Source organism: Seriola lalandi, unplaced genomic scaffold (genome assembly GCF_002814215.2).
Source record: "Seriola lalandi dorsalis isolate HSWRI2012SDOR001 ecotype SW California unplaced genomic scaffold, Sedor1 jcf7180002054829, whole genome shotgun sequence".
In the NCBI taxonomy this organism is placed as follows: Eukaryota; Metazoa; Chordata; class Actinopteri; order Carangiformes; family Carangidae; genus Seriola; species Seriola lalandi.
In genome coordinates, this window is record NW_019525382.1 from 1,328,403 (window position 1) to 1,348,204 (window position 19,802).

At 40.2% G+C, this 19,802-nt stretch overlaps 2 protein-coding genes across 3 annotated transcripts in view; both read left to right on the plus strand.

The window, feature by feature from the left end:
• Positions 1 to 102: 102 nt before the first annotated feature.
• LOC111670006 (amyloid-beta A4 precursor protein-binding family A member 3) lies at positions 103 to 10,167 on the plus strand. The gene is made up of 11 exons (XM_023426536.2): positions 103 to 382; positions 1,538 to 2,555; positions 2,704 to 2,734; positions 2,864 to 3,009; positions 3,308 to 3,394; positions 4,839 to 5,027; positions 6,247 to 6,426; positions 7,690 to 7,902; positions 8,752 to 8,871; positions 9,186 to 9,326; positions 9,458 to 10,167. The coding sequence occupies exons 2-11, from the start codon at positions 1,551 to 1,553 to the stop codon at positions 9,527 to 9,529; spliced, it is 2,184 nt and encodes a 727-aa protein (XP_023282304.1). The 5' UTR covers positions 103 to 382; positions 1,538 to 1,550; the 3' UTR covers positions 9,530 to 10,167.
• Positions 10,168 to 10,701: 534 nt separating this feature from the next.
• abca7 (ATP-binding cassette, sub-family A (ABC1), member 7) overlaps positions 10,702 to 19,802 on the plus strand; it is a 30,306-nt gene continuing 21,205 nt past the window's right edge. For both annotated transcript variants that reach the window (XM_023426517.2, XM_087179360.1), the window contains exons 1-14: positions 10,702 to 10,789; positions 12,044 to 12,142; positions 12,380 to 12,473; positions 13,043 to 13,184; positions 14,048 to 14,172; positions 15,266 to 15,384; positions 15,854 to 16,051; positions 16,136 to 16,228; positions 17,043 to 17,280; positions 17,731 to 17,870; positions 18,339 to 18,455; positions 18,536 to 18,733; positions 18,848 to 19,053; positions 19,409 to 19,585. In XM_023426517.2, coding sequence (XP_023282285.1) covers positions 12,077 to 12,142; positions 12,380 to 12,473; positions 13,043 to 13,184; positions 14,048 to 14,172; positions 15,266 to 15,384; positions 15,854 to 16,051; positions 16,136 to 16,228; positions 17,043 to 17,280; positions 17,731 to 17,870; positions 18,339 to 18,455; positions 18,536 to 18,733; positions 18,848 to 19,053; positions 19,409 to 19,585 — 1,913 coding nt within the window. In that variant the 5' untranslated portion in view covers positions 10,702 to 10,789; positions 12,044 to 12,076. The remainder of the gene's footprint in view (positions 10,790 to 12,043; positions 12,143 to 12,379; positions 12,474 to 13,042; positions 13,185 to 14,047; positions 14,173 to 15,265; positions 15,385 to 15,853; positions 16,052 to 16,135; positions 16,229 to 17,042; positions 17,281 to 17,730; positions 17,871 to 18,338; positions 18,456 to 18,535; positions 18,734 to 18,847; positions 19,054 to 19,408; positions 19,586 to 19,802) is intronic.

Genomic DNA, 19,802 nt, shown 5'->3' on the forward strand with positions numbered 1-19,802 from the left:
TTTATTATAAACACAGTACAGGGACAGCTACGTTAAAGCAACTAAATAACATATTATAATCGAGAACCCGAGAGACGGACGTTCACAAGAGCACTTGAACGTCACACAAGTACAGTCTGCCAACAAGTAGAAGCTGTCGGTTTAACAGCAGCCGCCACAATCACAGGAGAACTCTGTTTTATACAAACAGTGACTGGTTTTTACTGGTGGATTATGTAAAATTAATATATTTACCGGTGCTGTTGTTGTTATTATGACGAATAAAACTAAGCTAAAGTTTTGGAAAAGGCTCAAACACCAAACCACGTCAACTTCTCTGTCGTGGCACCTACAGGAGTCTCTCTCTGGCCACAAAGGAACCGAGAAAGACCTAAAATATCAGGTAAGAGCTGTTTTAGCTACTTACCCCCTTGTATTTTTATTGTAATTCCCATGTTTTGTTAATGAACTCCTTTTCAGGGTGCTGCAGTGTTAATTAGCTAAGTAGTTAGCCTCAAGCCTTTTGGAATAGCTAACTTTAGTTAGCCAAATTCAGCAGTTTTTGCCTCGCAGTGTTAAATTTGTGTTAAGGCTTTTTGGGTTTATTTGTTTTGTTTATTTTTTAGATCATCGTTAGTTTTGTGGACTGCCAGCCCTTTGGCTAAACAAATCAGCTCCACGAAATACTGCCTTGCAGGTTTTAGGGAGAACTGTGTGCCATTTCCAATACCCATTAACATTTTGCGCATTTAAAGTCGCTTTAAACTGTTGTTTAAAGCACGTAATTAAGTTGTATTTGATTTCTAATGGTTGATTGACCGTTAAAGTTGCACCTACTAACCAGTAATATGCTTATCCGTAAACTGTATCTCTGATATTTGGTTCTCGGGATTTTTTCCTCTTAAATACATATTGGTATTTAAATAGTGTTTTGCCTGGTGGATCATTTAGGTGCTGGATTTACCAGAAGACCTGCCTGATGTGTGAAACGATTCTTCAGTGTTGTTGTTCGATTACACTAACGCTCATACAGTTATCGATAAGGAACATATCAGTTTAAGTGAAGTTTTGTATGCTTTATCTTCAACACATGGGAGCTGAATTACCAAACCTGCTTGTTCTCCAGGCAGTTGATTTGAGGGTATATTAATTTGCAGGTAATGACAACTGAATGAAAAAGAGATGCGCAGCATGTTTATTCTCTAGGGGTCTATTTGATGGTAACACACATTGTACATGTCGTCCATGTACTTTGAGCTTTAGGCTGCTGTTTCTATCTTGATGGCACTGAGAACAAGAGGGTGAATGATTGTGTTTCAGATAGTGCTGGGTTTAACTTGTACAGCTGTGTCTACTAGTACTAAAGACATGGTGGTAGACAGTCTTTTATACTGGGAGCGTGGTGAGTGCAGCAGCTCTTATTTAGATCAGAATTACTGATTTTGCATTGCAATTTAGTTCCATTGTTGGAAACCTTATTAACCAAATTCCTTATAAGTCTGCTGCATTGTGACCTCAACCAGGAATCAACACAGTAATACCAGTTTTCCTCTGACAGGCTTTTGTACAAAATGGACACAGACGTCTGCCCTGCTGATCAGCCCACCTCTGCGCCCTCAGACACCCAGTTGTCTGACTCTGTCCCTGTTAATGAAGTCTCTGGGGTTGAGGTAATCAAACGGACTGTAGCAGCTCTGCCAGGTTCAGAGGTGGAGGATCTGGATTCCTACAACCTGATTGAGCCTCCTCCATTAGACTGGAGGTCTGACTCCTCCAGTGAGCCAGGCTCCGCAGATGACCTGGATGACCCCGGCTTCCCTCCTTCTCTTGACAACATGGACAAGGCCAGTCCAGGTGAGCCAGTATTAATGCCTTTGGACGTGAGTGACACAGTGGCTCAACTCAACATAAACCAGCAGGAGCTGGTGCAAAATAGTTCAGAGCCGGTCCAGAATACAGAAATAGAGGTGGAGGAAGGGGATGAAGCAGTTGATGAGGATGAAGGGGTGAGGGTGGAGGATTTGGAGGGTGCGGAAGACCGGGAGGAGGTAACATTTAGGGACGTGGAAAATATAGTTACTGCAGAGGAAGTTGCTAACAGAAGATCAGGTGATGAAGACCACAGCCGCATTCACACCCTGCTCAGCCAGCTCCAGCTGATGGGTGAAGAGCCTCATCCCAGTCATCGGACACCACCTCACCATCACTACTCCAGCCTGTCAGAGCTAGAAGACTGTGCTCCCTCCTTAATAACAGATGACAGCACTGAAACCACTGGGTTGCTGTTCTCTGAAAGCCACCAGAGAGACCTGCTGGGGCTGCTGCAGTGCACAGAGATCGGTGCTACTCCCTGTCCCACCTCTCTGCCCCATAGAGGGGAGGTAGATGCTGTAGTGTCAGTTTCCTACAGTCAGGAGGACGCTCAGAGGTTCTGGGGGCATTATGGGAATGGTCAACATCAGCGGCACAGGGACGACTCCCTCACCTCCCTGCCTGACGAAGAGTATCCTGAACCAGTGTGGATGAAACTGGGCGAGGAGCCTCCAGACCAAGAAGCTGCTGCAGAGAGTGAGCAGGTAGGTCATGGTACAATTACTATAATAAGCTAAAAGGAGGATGAAAAAAGAGGTGTAAAGTATGAGGCATAGAACTACACAATAAATACTTAAAACATAGATTCATTGCAATTGCAATTAATTCCCTCTCCCTCTGCTGTCACTGCAGAGCGCTGATGACCATCCTTCATATAAAAATGGTGAGTCACTTCACTATATTTCTTTTATCTTGTAGACATTGAGCTGGATTTTTTTATGTCAAATGTCACAGTGACACAATAAAGAAAAGAAAATAGGGCATTTTATAATTAATGTGTTTTACTTTTTAGTGCCTGGTCCTTGTGACCCTGAAGACCTGTTGGATGGGGTAATATTTGGTGCCAAGTATCTGGGCTCCACTCAGATCAAATCAGACAGGAACCCGTCTACGAACGCTCGTATGGCTCAGGCTCAGGAAGCTGTGGACCGAATAAAGGTAAAAATCCATTGAGAGACACACCAAAACCATCGGATTACCATGGATACTGCTTTGAAACAGACTCACGACACACCAGGCCTGACTGACATCATGAAAATAAAGCAGTTGCTGCGCTACATTGCTTGGTTGCGTTTCTGGGTGGTGTTGTTGCTGAAAAGATATTTGAAGTAACGTACAGACTTTTCTAATTATGACGAGACCAGCTGGCTGGGATGACGTCATGTACTCGTATCTAAAGAGTGACCCTATACTCAGTATTAGTAAAGTACTTCTGACTGGACTGTATTTCTTTCAGGCTCCAGAGGGTGAGTCTCAGCCAATGACAGAAGTGGATTTGTTCATCTCCACGCAGAGAATCAAAGTGCTGACTGCTGACTCACAGGTAATGTATGTTGTGCTAGTTGACCAGCAAACATTGTCTGTTTTTACCAAGTAGTTTTAAAGTTATTTTCCTTTCCTCTTGTAGTTCACCCTTTTCAAGTAAAAAAAAAAATGTAAATAAAGTGTAAGTGAGTATAATACAGTGTTATTAGTGTCAATACTACCACTTTGTTACCATTCAAAGTGGTTGTATTCTGGCTTTTAGCCAACACAAGCTGATGATAGATATGATGGAGTGAATTGTGAGATTAATTTATGGATGACTTCAGAATCCTAATGTTCAAGTTTCAAGTAAAATGTATCAGCTTCCCCTTACTTTATCCAAAAATACATGAAGATATTTTTTACTATGATCTGTGTGTCATTTACGTGTGTTGTAAAAGGAGGTTGGTTGGAGGAGTTATCGAAAGGTAATGGAATTAAAATACTAAAACATGTAGGAACCCTGAGCTGCTTAGATGTCTGCAGTCGCCAGTGTGTGTCCATGTTATTTTTCCTGATCCCTACTTGTTAAATATCTAAAATATAATTAGATTCAGAGTTTAATTTCTGTTGTGAAAACATCATAGACTGTATATAAAGAGGAAAACATTAATTATTGAACTTTTATTTTATAAAGCACTTCTAAATTTACACCCTCGTGCTGAGCGTTCACAGCAGGAATCCTTAATATAGAACTGGATGGTGATTTAATATCAGAGCTCTGCAGTGATGTTGCAGTAATAGTAGAGTCTATTTTCCTCCACTGTGTGGTTGAATTGTCAGGAGCGTAAAAGTGGGTCATTTACTGTCAGCTCCCCCTTTGCACGGCTGGTTGTGCCTCACTGCACCATACTTGTAAAAAATAATCACAGCTTTTTGGTGATGATTCAGTTATTATGTACAAATAATATACTGACTATTTGAGATACACAGTGGCATTAAAAGGGAAGATGCATTTATAAATCACTTTGTTATAAGTATATTTGCAAGAATCGTTTTGAAAAGTCTTTTAGTTGTTACTTTGACGGACACTACAACCTCTCAAATTGGATAGCTGACCGCTCAAATTCCCATATCATTTTTTGTTTTGTTTTGGGTTTTTTTTTTTTTACAAGTTCATGATTGTTTTCTTAATTAGATTTTCTGTCAACATAACTCATCAGTGACCTGCTTTATGGCAGATCACTGTTATTCCTAGGACAGTGTGTGACCTCGGACAGTTTTGGAAATTTTTACCAGGCAATAATAACCTGACTGACAAAAAGAGAAAAAATAAAGCCGGGGCATTGCTCTTTCCATTCAATTCAATTCAATAAACTTTATTTGTCCCCAGGGGGCAATTTAAAGGGCACGTAGAGTTTTAAGCAAGTTAAAAGTCTCTACAGGTTGATATTGCGAACCACACCGTCCTATCTTCTCAGTATCTAACAGCATTAAGCTCCTCGTGTCCTGTTTCCACTCAGGAAGCAATGATGGATCACGCTCTGCAGATGATCTCTTACATTGCCGACATTGGTGAGATCGTGGTCCTCATGGCACGAAGGAAGCGTAAAGGGCAGGATGGTGACCCGCCCTCCAGCTCTTCCTCGTCATCATCGTCGGGGCCTCAGAAGAAGTGCTTAATGATCTGCCATGTGTTCACTTCTGAGGATGTGAGTCAGTCGATTGAAAGGTCTTACAGCAGCATCACATTTCTTTCTTACTTAATGGGAAGCCTTTGTCTGTTTGACTCATTATATATAAAATTCTGGACCCTGGACTCTCAACAGCTGCTGAGGTTTGAGGATAAAAAAAGTGTCTCCTTCTGTTTTTATGATCTTCATAGTGGTCACAACTCGCTCCAGCAGAAGTCTTGAGCCTTTAGCTGCAAAACCCTTAACATTATGTAAACAGGCTGACAGTTCAAGACATTATTAAAGTGTCTCTTTCTCTGCACAATCTCAGATCAAATGTGCTGTTTCCTGCTGGACTAAAGTTTCAGCTTCAGCTTGGCCTGGTTTCCTTCCCCCAGACTGCCAGCGAGTTCTCCTGAATGTAAAAAGGGTCTGGCTGTCGTCCCAGTTTCCCACTGTTGGCAAGACTGAATAGGAGGAGGAAGAGTTTCTTTTAGAAACTAATTAGCTGTGGGATACCGAAGGCCATGAGGCTCCTGCTTCTACTGCAAGGTTTTCCCAACTTATTTAGGAATGAGTTTTACAAAGGGTGAGGTTAAGTGAATGAGTGAATGTAACATTCAACTTTAATGAAACAGTGACAAGCAGATCACTTTTTATAGAAAATCAGGAAACCTTTTTGAATGCTTCATTCAGGGTGAGGCATTTGTACTGAAAGTACTGTAAATAAACTCATTTGCTTATTTATTTATATGAAAACGGAGGGTGAGAGCGTGTGTATATTTACTTAACACATGCCCTCAGAGGCTTACCATTCAGATGCCAAAGTCTCCATATAAACATGATTGGTTAACAAATGCTTATCTGATGAGTCCAGGGCACAACAGGCAATTGCACTGTTCTATAACCACACTGTTCTACCCATTGCACATATGCTTTCAGAGAGACAGACTATTTCTCTGCACAATGTTGCAATGTGCATGACCTCTGTGACTGGTAACACTTACTGATGTGCAGTTCATTTATTTTCTATTGAATAATTAATTCCTATCTTACTCTGTTCTTTACCCTTGTCCCTGTGTGCTTGTTTGTTTTTTATACTTGGTGGATAATGGGTTTTATTTGTGTCATATGAGCTATTGGATGCCTGAATTTCCCTCAGGATTAATAAAGTATCTATCTGTCTATATATGACATAACAGCAATCTTGAAACCTGAGTCAGTTTTCTCTCCTCCTCCTCCCTGTTTCTCCATCCAGGCTCAGGTCATAGCCCAGGCTATTGGTCAGGCATTCGGAGTGGCCTATCAGCAGTTCCTGCAGGCCAGTGGCATCAAAGCCAGTGATCTGAGGCCCGGCGAGTACAGTGACTACCTGGAAAGTCAGGAGCTCTACAATGGAGACTTGGCCCACTTCTCTGACTCTCAAAACCTCAGAGATGTAAGTATAGTGATTGTGGTTTCACATTTTCCCCCAAAATATAAAGCTGACCCAATACTTCTGTTTGATAGTGATGCCACTTTTCTTTCATACACACCTGCGCATAGTAATCGAGCAGAGCAGAAAGTGGCCATTAAAAAGATGAATACGTTTTGAGAATATGTTTGAGGGGACCCCCCCATGGAGATGTCGATGTTTAGTATCAACGAAATCCTCAAATAACGTCTCAGCTTTTCCACGAAGAACAGAGAAGATCAGTGTCTAGTCCAGAGGAGGGACAGGACTGCAGCTCAGTGCACCTTTCAGCACAAAGACTATTCACCCCTGCTCTCCTCCAGCTCGTTTTCCTGCCCGAACACTTGTCTCTCATTTCTGACATGTCATTTATCCTGAATTTTATGCAATCTTTAAAGTGAATGTCACCAAAATCTATCTAGACTCGCCAACAGATGAAAGGTGGCCTTAAAATACATGTAGTCTGCTCCTTCTTTTGATAGCAAAAGTCACTTTCATGGATTCATGGTAATTACAATATATTCCAGTGGTGACCAACTTTCACTGAAAACTAAGTATCAAAATGTCCAACTACATTTTTCAAACCACTCTTGCATTATAATCCACTTCTCCACTGTCCATCCGTCTGTTTGTGTTCATATTTTGCCTCTCCAGTTCACCAGTTAATTATGGGATGAACAGTTGCATGAAATGTTCAAAAACATAAAAGCACAGTCTCAACCAAATCACACAAGGAAGCAACCAACTGAAGCAAGTGTGACCACCCACAAGGGTCACCCGTAGATGAAAAATTCATCCCCCTTCTTCCCTACCATCAAAGTGGAAAAAGTGCTACGGACCAATTGGGTAACAACAGGTGCTGCAGCGACTAAAATGGTTAAAGGTCAAATCATAAGTTCTGCATCAGCGATGGTCACCCAAAATTTGCGACTGCGCACTGTTGAAACACCTAGTGTGACAAATGCATGTGTGTGGAAAACAGTTACCCAGTGTGATATGTACTGTACTGTCCATGTCCATGTTCTTAAGTATAACAGCAGCTTAACTCCTTAGATGTGTCAAAGAGTGGATCTTAGTATTAATACACAGAGTTACAAAGAGAAAAACTGATTATTTTTAATAATACGGATGTGTTCATTGTTGTTTGTCTGTTCCAGTTACTGCATTACTTCGTGTACATGCTTTCCTGTGATAGATAATTGTGGAGAAATCATTGGTAAACCAGATTTTTGTGTGTTTGTGGTTCAGGTAGTCATCACAAAGGCTCCTGGAGAGATCCTGGGGCTGGCAGTGGTGGAGTCAGGGTGGGGCTCTATCCTGCCCACTGTGGTGGTGGCCAACCTCCTTCACGGAGGTCCAGCTGAGCGCTGCGGCGAGCTCAGCATCGGTGACCGCATCATGTCTGTGAACGGCACCAGCCTGGTGGGTCTTCCCATCACCACCTGCCAGAATATCATCCGGGTAAGAAGGGAAGGCTCAGCACAGACTCAGTCACTGCGATGATAGAAACGCTACTAAGAGTAATAATAAAAGTTGTGTTGCTTTGGTTTTATGATGCAAATGGCCGAATTTCTCAGTGAAGCTTCAAATAAATTGCCTAAACTGTTTTCACTTTACATAAGTGCACTGTCCTGAGAGCGCACTAGATGGCACTGTGTTTCCATGCAGCGTGAGAGTGGATGGATTTGATAGTGGAATCCAGACCAGAAACAATCAATCTAATAAACAATTAGTTGAACAACAGAAAAATAATAATCAGGCATTTTGTTACTTCATTGTTTAAATAATGTAAACGTGGACATTTTTGGGCTTGGAACTACTGATTGAACTTAACGAGACATTCGAGGTCACGTTCATCTTTGTGAAAAGCATTTTTTCACTATTTATTTGATGTTTCACAGTCTAGATAATTATCATAAAATTATCAACAAAATACAAAATAAACATTCGTTGCAGCACCAGTGACTTCACACAGTTGGGTTTCTGAAGGACAACAAGAGTATTTATTCACTGATGATGTATGTTGCAAGTTTTTGGTGCTGAGATTTGATATTTCCCATTTAAAGTGAATAGGTTTCCTCCTGCCAAGGTAGAACAGGTTTTGAAACATTTACCTGTAGTGGGAGCAGTATGATGAACATAGTATAAAGTATAATGCAATCAACACAATAGCCCTGTAATTAGTGTTGGGAAGTATGTAATCGTTGGTGTTATGAAACCATCAGATGTGTCCGAACAGAGAAAAATACTGCTGTCACCTCGGACCAATCCCCTTAACTTGCTCTCGTTTACATTTCTCTTCCATCTCAGGACCTGAAAAGCCAAAAGTATGTGAAGCTGAGTATCGTCCACTGTCCTCCGGTCACCATGGCGATTATCAGGAGGCCAGATCCCAAGTTTCAGTTGGGCTTCAGTGTGGAAGACGGCATTGTATGTCAATATCCATATTTCTACTGTCTCACTATTACGTTTGTTGCATTAAACCACGTGTGAAAGAAGAAGAGTAAATGAGGAATACTTCCCCTCCCTCACTGTTAATTGCCCAACAGTAGAAAAAAAGACTTCACTGCACAGCTTACTTTTGGGAATATTTGTAAATGTATAAACGTGTTTTGAGCTCTCTGCACTAGTATTGCCTTGGTAAATGAAAGAGTAGCTTGACAAAATAATATTGAGGTTCACCTCCTCACTTACTCCAGCTTTCAAACACATTTAAGGCATCCCTTCCTCTTTTCCCATTGCAGATCTGCAGTCTGATGCGGGGTGGTATAGCAGAGAGAGGAGGCATCCGTGTCGGGCACCGCATCATTGAAATCAACGGGCAGAGTGTTGTTGCCACTCCACACGACAAGATCATCCAGAGCCTGACAAATGCAGTCGGAGAGGTGAGAATGGATGAAATCCTTACATGAACAATTACATATAGTTTATAACTTGATAGTTATTTTGGAGAATATAAAAACTGATCATAAGCTGTTCTCGCAGTTTAGATTTTGATTTTTCTCTCTCTGGGCAGATTCACTTGAAGACGATGCCAGCTTCAACATATCGGCTCTTAACAGGACAGGAGCAGCCAGTGTTTCTTTGAACACTTCTACTGCACAGTGTTCAAACTACATGAACTTTTGCCAAACTCAGAAAATATTATGCAATTGATCGTACGGCATATCATAAGCTGTTGTCGCACCACTGAATACAACAATCTAGTCTAGCTATATATTTTTAAGGAGTCCATTTGAATATTGTAAAAACATATTTTAAAGTGACAGGGATAGACATTAGCTCGCAATTTATATTTATCAGATATTTAACAATGCAGGCAATAGCTGAGATGCAATAATGCATAAACGCAATATTTTTTGATTACACTTAACTTACATGGTGGTGAAAAATATTGAGTACTCATATGAGTCTTCCAGCCTGGTGTGTCTTAGGTAAACGTGCTTGCAGGGGAAACTTTATTGAATCAGCACAGAGGGTCTGTTTATTTCATGGACTCCCGGTCCTCCACATACATGTGCATATCAACAAGTGTCTGTCACAAGCTTCAGAGAAGGCTACGGAGTGCAGCACTGTAGTTCATTCATTCAAGGCTTCCCTTATTGTGCCTGACAGGAAGCAGATATCATGCAAAGTTGAAGGTAACTGCCTTATTTGATAGAGAGATGCTTATATTTTTAAGAATCTGTTATTTTGGTTGTTCATTAAAATGATCTGTAAGATGTCTTTTTGATGTTATTTATTGTGAGCCAGTGGTCGCTGAATAAGTTTCGGCTTCTAAATATAAAGCCATATGTTCTGAAAACCAATGACTTAGTATTGGGTACTGCTGAGTTTTGATAAGGATGATCCTGTGAGGATGTTATCATTGAACAGTATATGTAACCGAAACTATTAAATTGAAATTACAGTTGTTATAAGAATAATGTGATAATTGCAAATACCATATAATTAATTATTATTACTACTAATATTGTATGTAGTTGCAGGTATAACATGTAATAATCTGCTGTTTGTACTAATAAAATAATGCCTTTTATTAATACATTAATATTCTAAGAATACAGTTCTTATTATCCAAGACGCTGATGGCATGTATTTAACACTGCTGTCCAGGGCTGGCCAATCAGCTGTCAACTTTTACCAAAACATAGACCAAAACCAATCAGATCCGTTACCGGCTTCTTTGACCACTACCCCTTGAAAGCACTTCAGCCAATCAGCGTTGCTTGTGGGCGGGATCTCTTTAGCTTCCACCTGCTATGACAAACATTGAGAGTCTGATAAGCTACCGATCGTTGGTGTCCGATACACGGAAAGGAGATTTTATCACCTATAATACAAAAAGGTAATAATTAACTACAGTTTTATGAGTCCTTGGAGCTCATTAGGTTGTATTTATTTTCTTTGAAAGAGCCTGTAAACCCAATAATAGGATCATTGAGTAACATGCTAAGAAGAGAGAGCTACATCCTAATGTGACGCTAGTTAGCACGGGGTTTTCCTCTTTTCCTTCTTAGTTTACTGTTAATTATTTTATTTACCAGATGAGACAGCGACATAAACTGGTAACTGCGTTAATGATAGCATTTAAGTTATATTTTTACTTTACATTTTGTTTGAATGAGTTGTTTCCGGAATTGAATGCAATAATGCCCTTTATTTAGGGAGTAATTTGTACCAGTAGGTTAATTTTACATTTTTTAACATTTACATGCCATTAACTTACGAATATATTGCATTGAAATAATATCCAATATTTTGCTGCTGTAAACCTCCATAAAGCAGGAAAGGAAAACAATGTACATGGTCAAAACAGATTTAAAAAACGATAAAAACAGAGGTTACAAAACCTGTATCTGACACCTGCAAAGACGTCTGCAAAGTCTTTAAGGTTAAACAAATGAATGCATGAAAATAGTTTTACTTTAAAGTTGCACAGTGTTTTTCAAAACGATTTGCAGAAGAAATGAGCCTTCTTTCTAACCTGGCACAAATCGTGATCCAGATTATTGACTACAGCACAAACATGCAGGAGAAGCCACGGTGAAAAGGCATTCACAGAGCAGAAGTGAATGTTGAAGTCTCAGAGTGACACAGGTAAGCTGTTAGGATCAGGAGGATTTCAGGATAAAGCAGGGGATTGTCCATCTTGAGCAGATCGCTGCGGGCACACAAGACAACCTTCACTCACAATGAATATAAAAACATCATATTTGATCTTCCACACAGTTGGTTTAATATTCTTCAACACATGTTTTGTCAAATCAAGGGGCATGAAATGGAAAAGTTTAAAAAAAGATGTATTCTACTGATGATTAAGTTCAGCTGTCCTCAGCCTCGGTTTTGCCCCCTGCAGGGGAAAGGTCAGGTACAGTTTCTCAATACAGTCTTCAATAATAAATAGCTTCATATTAGCATATATCTTATTACTATGACTAATTCCATAGGGGACGGAACAAGACAGGAAACACTTAGGACAATGAAATAACTGTAATTGAAGTAGGGGCAGAGCGGCCTCAGAAGCACTTGAACACAACATCTCTGCTGAACTTGTCGCTTTTGTTTTGTTTTGTTTTTTACCATGTTTTGTGATTTCCAGGATCACGCCATGGCCAGGTAGCTGTTGAGAGCCATGGGGTTTTTCAGACAGCTCTTACTCCTGCTCTGGAAGAACATCACATACCGCAGGAGAAACAAGGTGACAATGAAAATAATAGATTGTTTATTCTGTAAGAAAAATATGATATGAGACACAGCTTGGACATTGAATAAGCCTTTTATTTACAGCTTTACATGCACAATAATAACTCCACCGTCTCAACCATATCAGCTGCAGTGTAGGACACATTAGGTGACAGGGTTGGGGGATAGTCCTGCTGGTCTCTGACAGTATTTGATGCACCGTTAACAGCTCCCATGTTCTCCTCTCATGCAGATCCAGCTGATCATCGAGCTCCTCTGGCCACTCTTCCTCTTCGTCATCCTCATCTCTGTTCGTCATTCACACCCTCCTTACAAACAGAGCCAATGTGAGTGATATTATGTAATATGTATCCTTTCACACACGCACACAAACACACTTACAGGTCTGAGAACGAGCCCTTTGCCAACCAGCTAAAGAGGATTAACAGAGTGATTCCTGAGCCACGCACGATTTGTTTTCCTAACCTGCTGTGTTCTTGACCTTAATTTAGAAGTCCTGCATTAGTGTAAAGTGATAATATGATAACATAATTTAATGCAACATTGCAAGACAACACAATGTAAGCTAATTGGTCAGTGAGTTAAAAACTTCCTTACATCAAGACAAAGTTATATCATACTTTTTCTTTGCTGTTTTTTTTTTTATCTTCAGATCAGTCTTGCATGTAAAGGCAGCTCACGATGGGTTGAGGATAATAACATTATAATTTGATATTACTTAACAAAAAACACAGTATTCATTTAGATAACAGCAGCTTGCTGGGATTATTATTCAGTCTGGTGTCTGTAGATTGAGGTTCAGGTCAGTGCCACAGTAATTTCATTGTTTTGTGTTTTAGGCTAATCTTCTTCTACTAAACTCTGTGTGGTTGTTTTTCTTTTCCTCTGCTTGTAGGTCACTTTCCAAACAAAGCCTTACCATCAGGAGGCACCTTGCCCTGGATTCAGGGCATTATCTGCAACATCAACAACCCCTGTTTCCACAGTCCGACACCAGGGGAGATACCGGGCCAAATTGGCAACTTTGACAACTCCATGTAGGTAGACTGGAGGTAAAAATAAGAAAAAGAAAACATGGAAAGCTGTGTGTAGCGGCTTAGTTCACAGTCAGCCCAGAAAATCACAAGAGTTTAAAATTATGCACAAAGATTTGAACAAGTAAAAAATTTCTCAAAGCATACCTTAAGTTTCTGGATAATAACTTACTTTCCAGGCAGCAGCTGATTTCACTTCATTCCGCAGTGATACAGAAATCATTTTGAATAAAAAAAATTCATCCATCACAGTCAACATTTAGTTTATTTATTTATTTAGTATTCACATTAAGGTAGTAACTAGGTAATTAAAACATTAGTTGATTAGTTGAATTTCCTAGTTACAGCTTCTCAGATATGAGAATTGGCTTGTTTGCTCTTTTGTAATGTGATAGTACATTTCTGAGGGTGATGATTGAACACAATATTTGATTAATTCACCTTGCGCTTTAAGAAGTTGAAATGGTCATTTTTTTGTTATTTTGACACTCACACATTTAATGTATATAGAGTAATAAAGAGTGATAAATTGCCAAATGAAATGATAATGAAAATAATTGTTGTAATAGTTTCAGCCCTTCATCTGAGTTGTATTATTATTGATTAAGCTGAGATGACAGGCTGTTAAAACCTCTTTTTTCAGCTGCTTATGTGAAACAATCTTTTTTATGCAAGAAACACCAACATTGTTTGAATGAACCTAATTTAAATTTGGAGTCAGTTGAGCACCTCGTTGAACACACCTGGTGGCGTTCACAAATGGGAGTTTTGTGTTTGCTGGTTAACTGAAAAGTCTGCTGTTGAATGTAACTAAACCGCCCCTGTTTGTCCCAGTAAGGACTCCTCTTGTTGCTCTGCTCCTACAGACTGTCTCGTCTCTTTGTGGACGCCCAGACTGTTCTGTCCTACAGTGGAAACCGGAGCTTCTTGGGCTTTCAGGACCTGATGGAGAGTGTCCAGAGGATGGGAGAGCGCCCTGGAACCTGGCCAAGTACCACAGTTTTAATATCCTCTAGCACTTGTCTGAAGGGATGCATTGACATGCTGACATAGTGATGCGTAAACACACTGGTGTCTTCTTTCCGCAAGCACTTTATTCAGAAAAATTCATATTCGTATTAAAAACCATGTGTGGACAAGGTTAGTGAGAAACTTAGCTATCATTAGATTTCACATTATTAATGAGTCCAGTTATTGTAGTATGACAAAACACACAAGACGGACAAGAGTATATTATATCAGTGTATATCTTAAAGATTCCAGGACTCAGAATAAATTATGTATATGGAGAAACCCAGTAGAGCCGTAGCTTCTGTCAGTGAAGTTGTAGTGCAACTTAAATCTTATATCTAGAATATATATGTAGGAGTACAGGGAGACGAGAAGATCACAGTGTTTGAACACATCAGTGAAGCCGCGGGTTCTTTGTCATGTAGCTACTGGAACTCATATGTGCATGAAATACAAAGTATAACAGATTGAAGCCCCTCCAGGCAATCAATAACAAGAAAGCATAGAAATCTATTCAGGATTTGTTATTGAACCGTCACTGTTCCCAGACTTATCTGAGCAGGACTGAGAGGTTACAGTGGCAGTCAGGGTTACAGTAACGCCATGAATGGTTTTAAACAGGTGTTGAGTGACCAGCTGAATGTGGCCATTCACTGCTGTTGTGAAAGCAGCACAGAGTGTCTGTTCAGCCTCTCCTTGCTGTAGGCAGATCAAATTACATGACTACCCCAGACAAACAATTGGATGAATGAAAGCAGGTTCTTAAGTGTTTTTTTTTGTTTTTTTCTGCAACAAATTCCATATCAACAACCTAATGGATATCTGCAGACTCCAAAAATAACTTGTATAGTTAAGTTCAGCCTCACAGGGAACCACTTATTCTTGCTGCACTATTTTTATTTCATTGATGTCCACTTAAAAATCCAAAATGTTAGAGAGGAGATGCTAATTATGAAATGTGTGACTTGAGATATGAATAGAGATATGAAATATTAAATAACAGGACTATCAGTATTGGATGTCAAGAATTACCTAAAAAAAACAACAAATTAATGTTTCTGTTTCTTCTGCAGCAGAAACAGTAGAAGATTTCATGAAAGCCAATGAGACGTTGTCCACCTTTCTACTGACCAACGGCAGCATGTTGCCTGAGACCGTGGACCAGCTGATGAAGGCTCGTCTAAACATGCAGGTGAGGTATCGATTGTGTATCTTTGTATAACAAAAATTTTATGTATCAAATAAGGAGCCACTAAAGCCTCAGAATTTGGCTTTTGTTAAATCAGTTTGTCAAATCGATGGCATTTCCTACCTGAGTGATTTTCCCAAAAGATGCAAAATCCATTCAACTTTCAGTTCAATTTCAATTCAACATAAATGAGTTGAATATATTATAATGACCAAGAGGCAGCAAATAATGTTCACAAATGAAATAGGAAATGAATTGTTCTTAACTGATTTACTGGGTTAAATTCTAGTTCAATAAAAAATAAATGGATAAAAAACTTAAGATTCAACAAAATTGAGAAAGACATGGAAAGCATTATAGAAAGCCTAGAAAATTGACATATAATTAAAGGTGCAAACAATTTTATGTATTATATTTCTCATAGCCTAACATTTTAAATGTAAATGTGGGGAATTAATTTTGTCCCATCCAGATTACTGTGGCTGGAGATCAGATGCAGCTGAAGGACCTGGTGTGTAATGCAAGCCTGTTAAGACAGTTTCTGACAGTGGATGGAGGAGAAGCTGTCATGAATGATCTTCAGACTCAGCTGTGTAGCCTGCCTGCTGACATCCTGCAAGAAGCCGAGCACCTTTTTCTCTCTCAGCTGGACTTCAGCAAGCTCTTCACGGTAGGAACCACTGGAGTTGCTTATGTATCTGTTGAGCTACAGTAAGTGCCAGCAGTAAACCTGTCTGTCTCTCCCTCCTGTTAGAGAGACCGTCTGATGGCCAACGCTGGAGACCTTAGGGACATCAGTCAGGCCGTCACCTCAGCTTCCCGGGAACTGGCTGTCCTCATAGATGACGTAAGAACATACATCTGATTGTTCATATCCATCGGTGTTTGTATTTAATTCAGATAACAGCCTGAAGACTGGACAAAATGTTTTGGAGGTGCTGCACATTTGCATTTATTATCAATAAGTCACCATAAACGAGTGTCCAGATGTCCGCACTTGCAGACTCACTGACCTCACAGGCGTGTTCCCGGGAACTCTGCAAGTCCACAAGGGGCTTCAAGCGGACTCTCTGCGGACTTCTAGAGAGTCTGTGTAGGATGCAGATCTCACCAGACTTGGAAAATTACCCATAATTCATAGAGTTATGAATATGAAAGTGTAAAACATGTTTAAATTTAAAAAAAAGGATAATAATAGTAGTAATAATAATAAGTACAGTATATTTATTTATTTGCATACATTTATTGATGTGGTAAAGCTTGATATTACACATACAGAATATGAATAGCCTGAATAATTTGGGTTTGTTATAATCTACAAAACTAGGGAGGCAGAGGTTGGTCTTTGTCCATTTATGATGTGAGAATCCCCAGTTGAGCTGTATAAGTGGGTAATATCTGTTGGGTGGACATATCATCGTATTATGGGGGTTAATCAGCCTTGCATCTTATAAAGGTAGTTGCTGCAAGTGGAACTTGAAGCTTTTGTTATGTTTGTATACTCCAGCCTTTTTTCCTGTTTATTTTATTGTTGCTGTTGTTTTGTAGAATTCTCTTCCTGATCTTACATAATGTTCTCATGTTTCTCCCTGCCTTTCTTCTCCCATGTGTGTTCCTTTCTCTTCCTCCAAACCTTTGCTCTTACTTCTGTCCTCCCTCAGTTTTCCTCCCTCTCCAGCTTTGCAGAATTGAGCGCAGCTCTTCGTCTTCTGTCTCCAGAGAATCGCACAGCGCTGCCTAGAGAGAGTTTCCGAGCTTTTTCAAGGATCATGTGCGGTCACCCTGAGGCTGGTGGCGAACGCATCCCGTCACTCAACTGGTACGAGGACAATGACATCAAGTCCTTCTTAGGCAAAAACGGCATTGAAGACACTGACCTGGATCGTGACAACAGCACCAGTAAGAGGCTTTGCAGATCAGAGTTTGTGTGGTGTTACTTTGTTTTCTTATTTTTTGGCTAGATATGAATTGAAATCTGTGCTCATATTTGACAAGTTGTGCCCTGAGGTCACAGATCATTTCAGTACGCAGATGAGTGAAAGATTTCCTGTGTCACAATTTATTTTTTCATAGTTATTTATTTTCTATATAACACTAAAATTTTGCAAGTGTTCTCCTTGACTTTCAGTTGATTTGAATATTGTAAATGAAAAAGAAATGGATTTCACGTGGTTAGACACTTTTGTAAGCTTTACGCTCAGTAACAACACTAACAATCAGTTCATCATCATTGAGCATCAAATTCCAGCTGTGTCTGTCATTGCTGCTCTGTGTGCACTGTTTGTATTGTTAAACCAGGTGTGTTCATCTAACATGTGTCCTGTTTGGTCTGGTCTTTCCTCCCTGCAGCTCCTTTCTGTAAAAGTTTGATCCAGGGGCTGGAGTCTAACCCTCTGTCCCGCATTATGTGGCGAGGAATCAAACCTCTCTTTATTGGGAAACTGCTGTATACGCCAGACACTCCTGTAGTACAAGAAGTCATGAAAGAGGTACAACAAGATAGAGTCAGAGTTACCGAAACTGTAAAAAATGAGGAGGAAGGGAATTAGACAAAGAAGCTAAATTTGTTTACCTCAAGGGATAAGTTATCAAGATTGATCGCCAACTTTTCAAGAAAGCTTGTAAGAATGTAACTCATGGTTGTTGCTAGGTTGGTTCATATCACCAACAAGCCCTATGGGTGTTTCACTGACAAGAGTAATATATACTGTATTGGCCATAGAGTTGAAGTGCTAAAGTGTCATTTCACACAACCAGAACATGCCTCATTACCATTTAAAGCATTTCTTTCTGAAACTAATGAGTATCAATAGTTAAGTTACCACTTAACTGCACTATCCCTGGGCACAGAACCGTTTTAAATCTTCATGATTTTTGGATTGAAATGTACTCTGCTGTACTTGCATTATGAAGTAAATACATCCATTTAAGCTAACTACAAGTTGTGTCTGCTGAAGGTGAACAAAACCTTTGAGGACCTCCAGATCCTCCAGGAAATAAATGAAGCCTGGACAGAGGTGGGACCGCGCATCAAGAACTACATGGAGACCAGTGTGGAGATTCAGATGCTGCAGGTCTGGCTCAACAACTACTGTCTGTCTGCAAGTGGGATGAATCTGTTTTTTTCATATAATGTGTCTGTGTGCATAAACAGGATTTGTTGAGGCGGCCAGAGGTTGCAGTATTAGTCAACTTGCGCTTGGAGAACACGTCCTGGACGGCCTCACGGATCGCTCGTTTCTTGGACACACCCTCTCCAAACGCCCGTCGGAATCCTGGGGCACCACCTTCCTGGTTGGACATCTACAACGACATCAGCCACATCATCAGCACTCTTGCACAAGTCACTGAGGTGACCCCCCCCCCCCCCCCTTTTCTTTTTTTTCTTTTTTACTCCCATGGAATTTAGAAGTAGTTTAGAAAAAAAATCATTTGTATCATTTACATTTTCTTTCCTCTGCTTCAGTGTTTCTCTCTGAACAAACTGGAGGGGCTGGAGACTGAGGGTCAGTTGATTGACAGAGCACTGGAGCTACTGGAGGACAGGCAATTTTGGGCAGGTGTGGTTTTCCTGCTGCCGAATTCTTCATCTCCTGAGCTGCCGCCCCACGTTACCTACAAGATCCGAATGGACATCGATGAAGTGACTCGGACCAACAAAATCAAGGACAGGTACTGAGAAAACACCCAGAATGCTTTGCTTTTATCCTGCTTCTCTTCCACATGAGTTAATAGATTGTTTCATTGGAGTGTCAAGGAAGCTGCTTTGGTTTTGCCCTCACTAATACTTAACTGTTCTTTGGGAAATAGCGACTTAAAGCATAAGAGCTGGACAAACCAAATTGCAATACAGCTTAATATGTTTTCTTTGAAGTCCAAACTGAAAGAACGGGGAAAGTTTCAGCTATGGGAACATATAAAGGATGACCTGCATGAAATTCCATGAACTCAAAAATCAACAATATTAAGCCAAAAACAAGCTTTTAGTTTTCACCTTACAATGAGGAAATTCTGTTTTTACCATCAGGTTTTGGGATCCTGGCCCAGCAGCCGACCCATTTAATGACATGCATTACATTTGGGGCGGCTTCGTGTACATCCAGGACCTGGTAGAGAGAGCTGTGAGCCGAGTCCTGACCGGAGTTGAGCAGACTACAGGCATCTACATCCAGCAGATGCCTTACCCCTGCTATGTGGACGATGTGTGAGTCATATGTTGTTGTAAATTGATGTTTTTATAAACTGTGCACGTAATTCCACACATTTTTACTGGGAACAAACCAGTGCATCCACAAACTTCCATCTGAACCTTTAACTGGTGGCCAATGGGTCAGTGTGGTTCAGGGATCATGTTTTGTCCTGAAAGGCAATCAAGGAGATTTTGAAAATTCAATAGTTTAAAGTTAACTGAGTTAGAATAA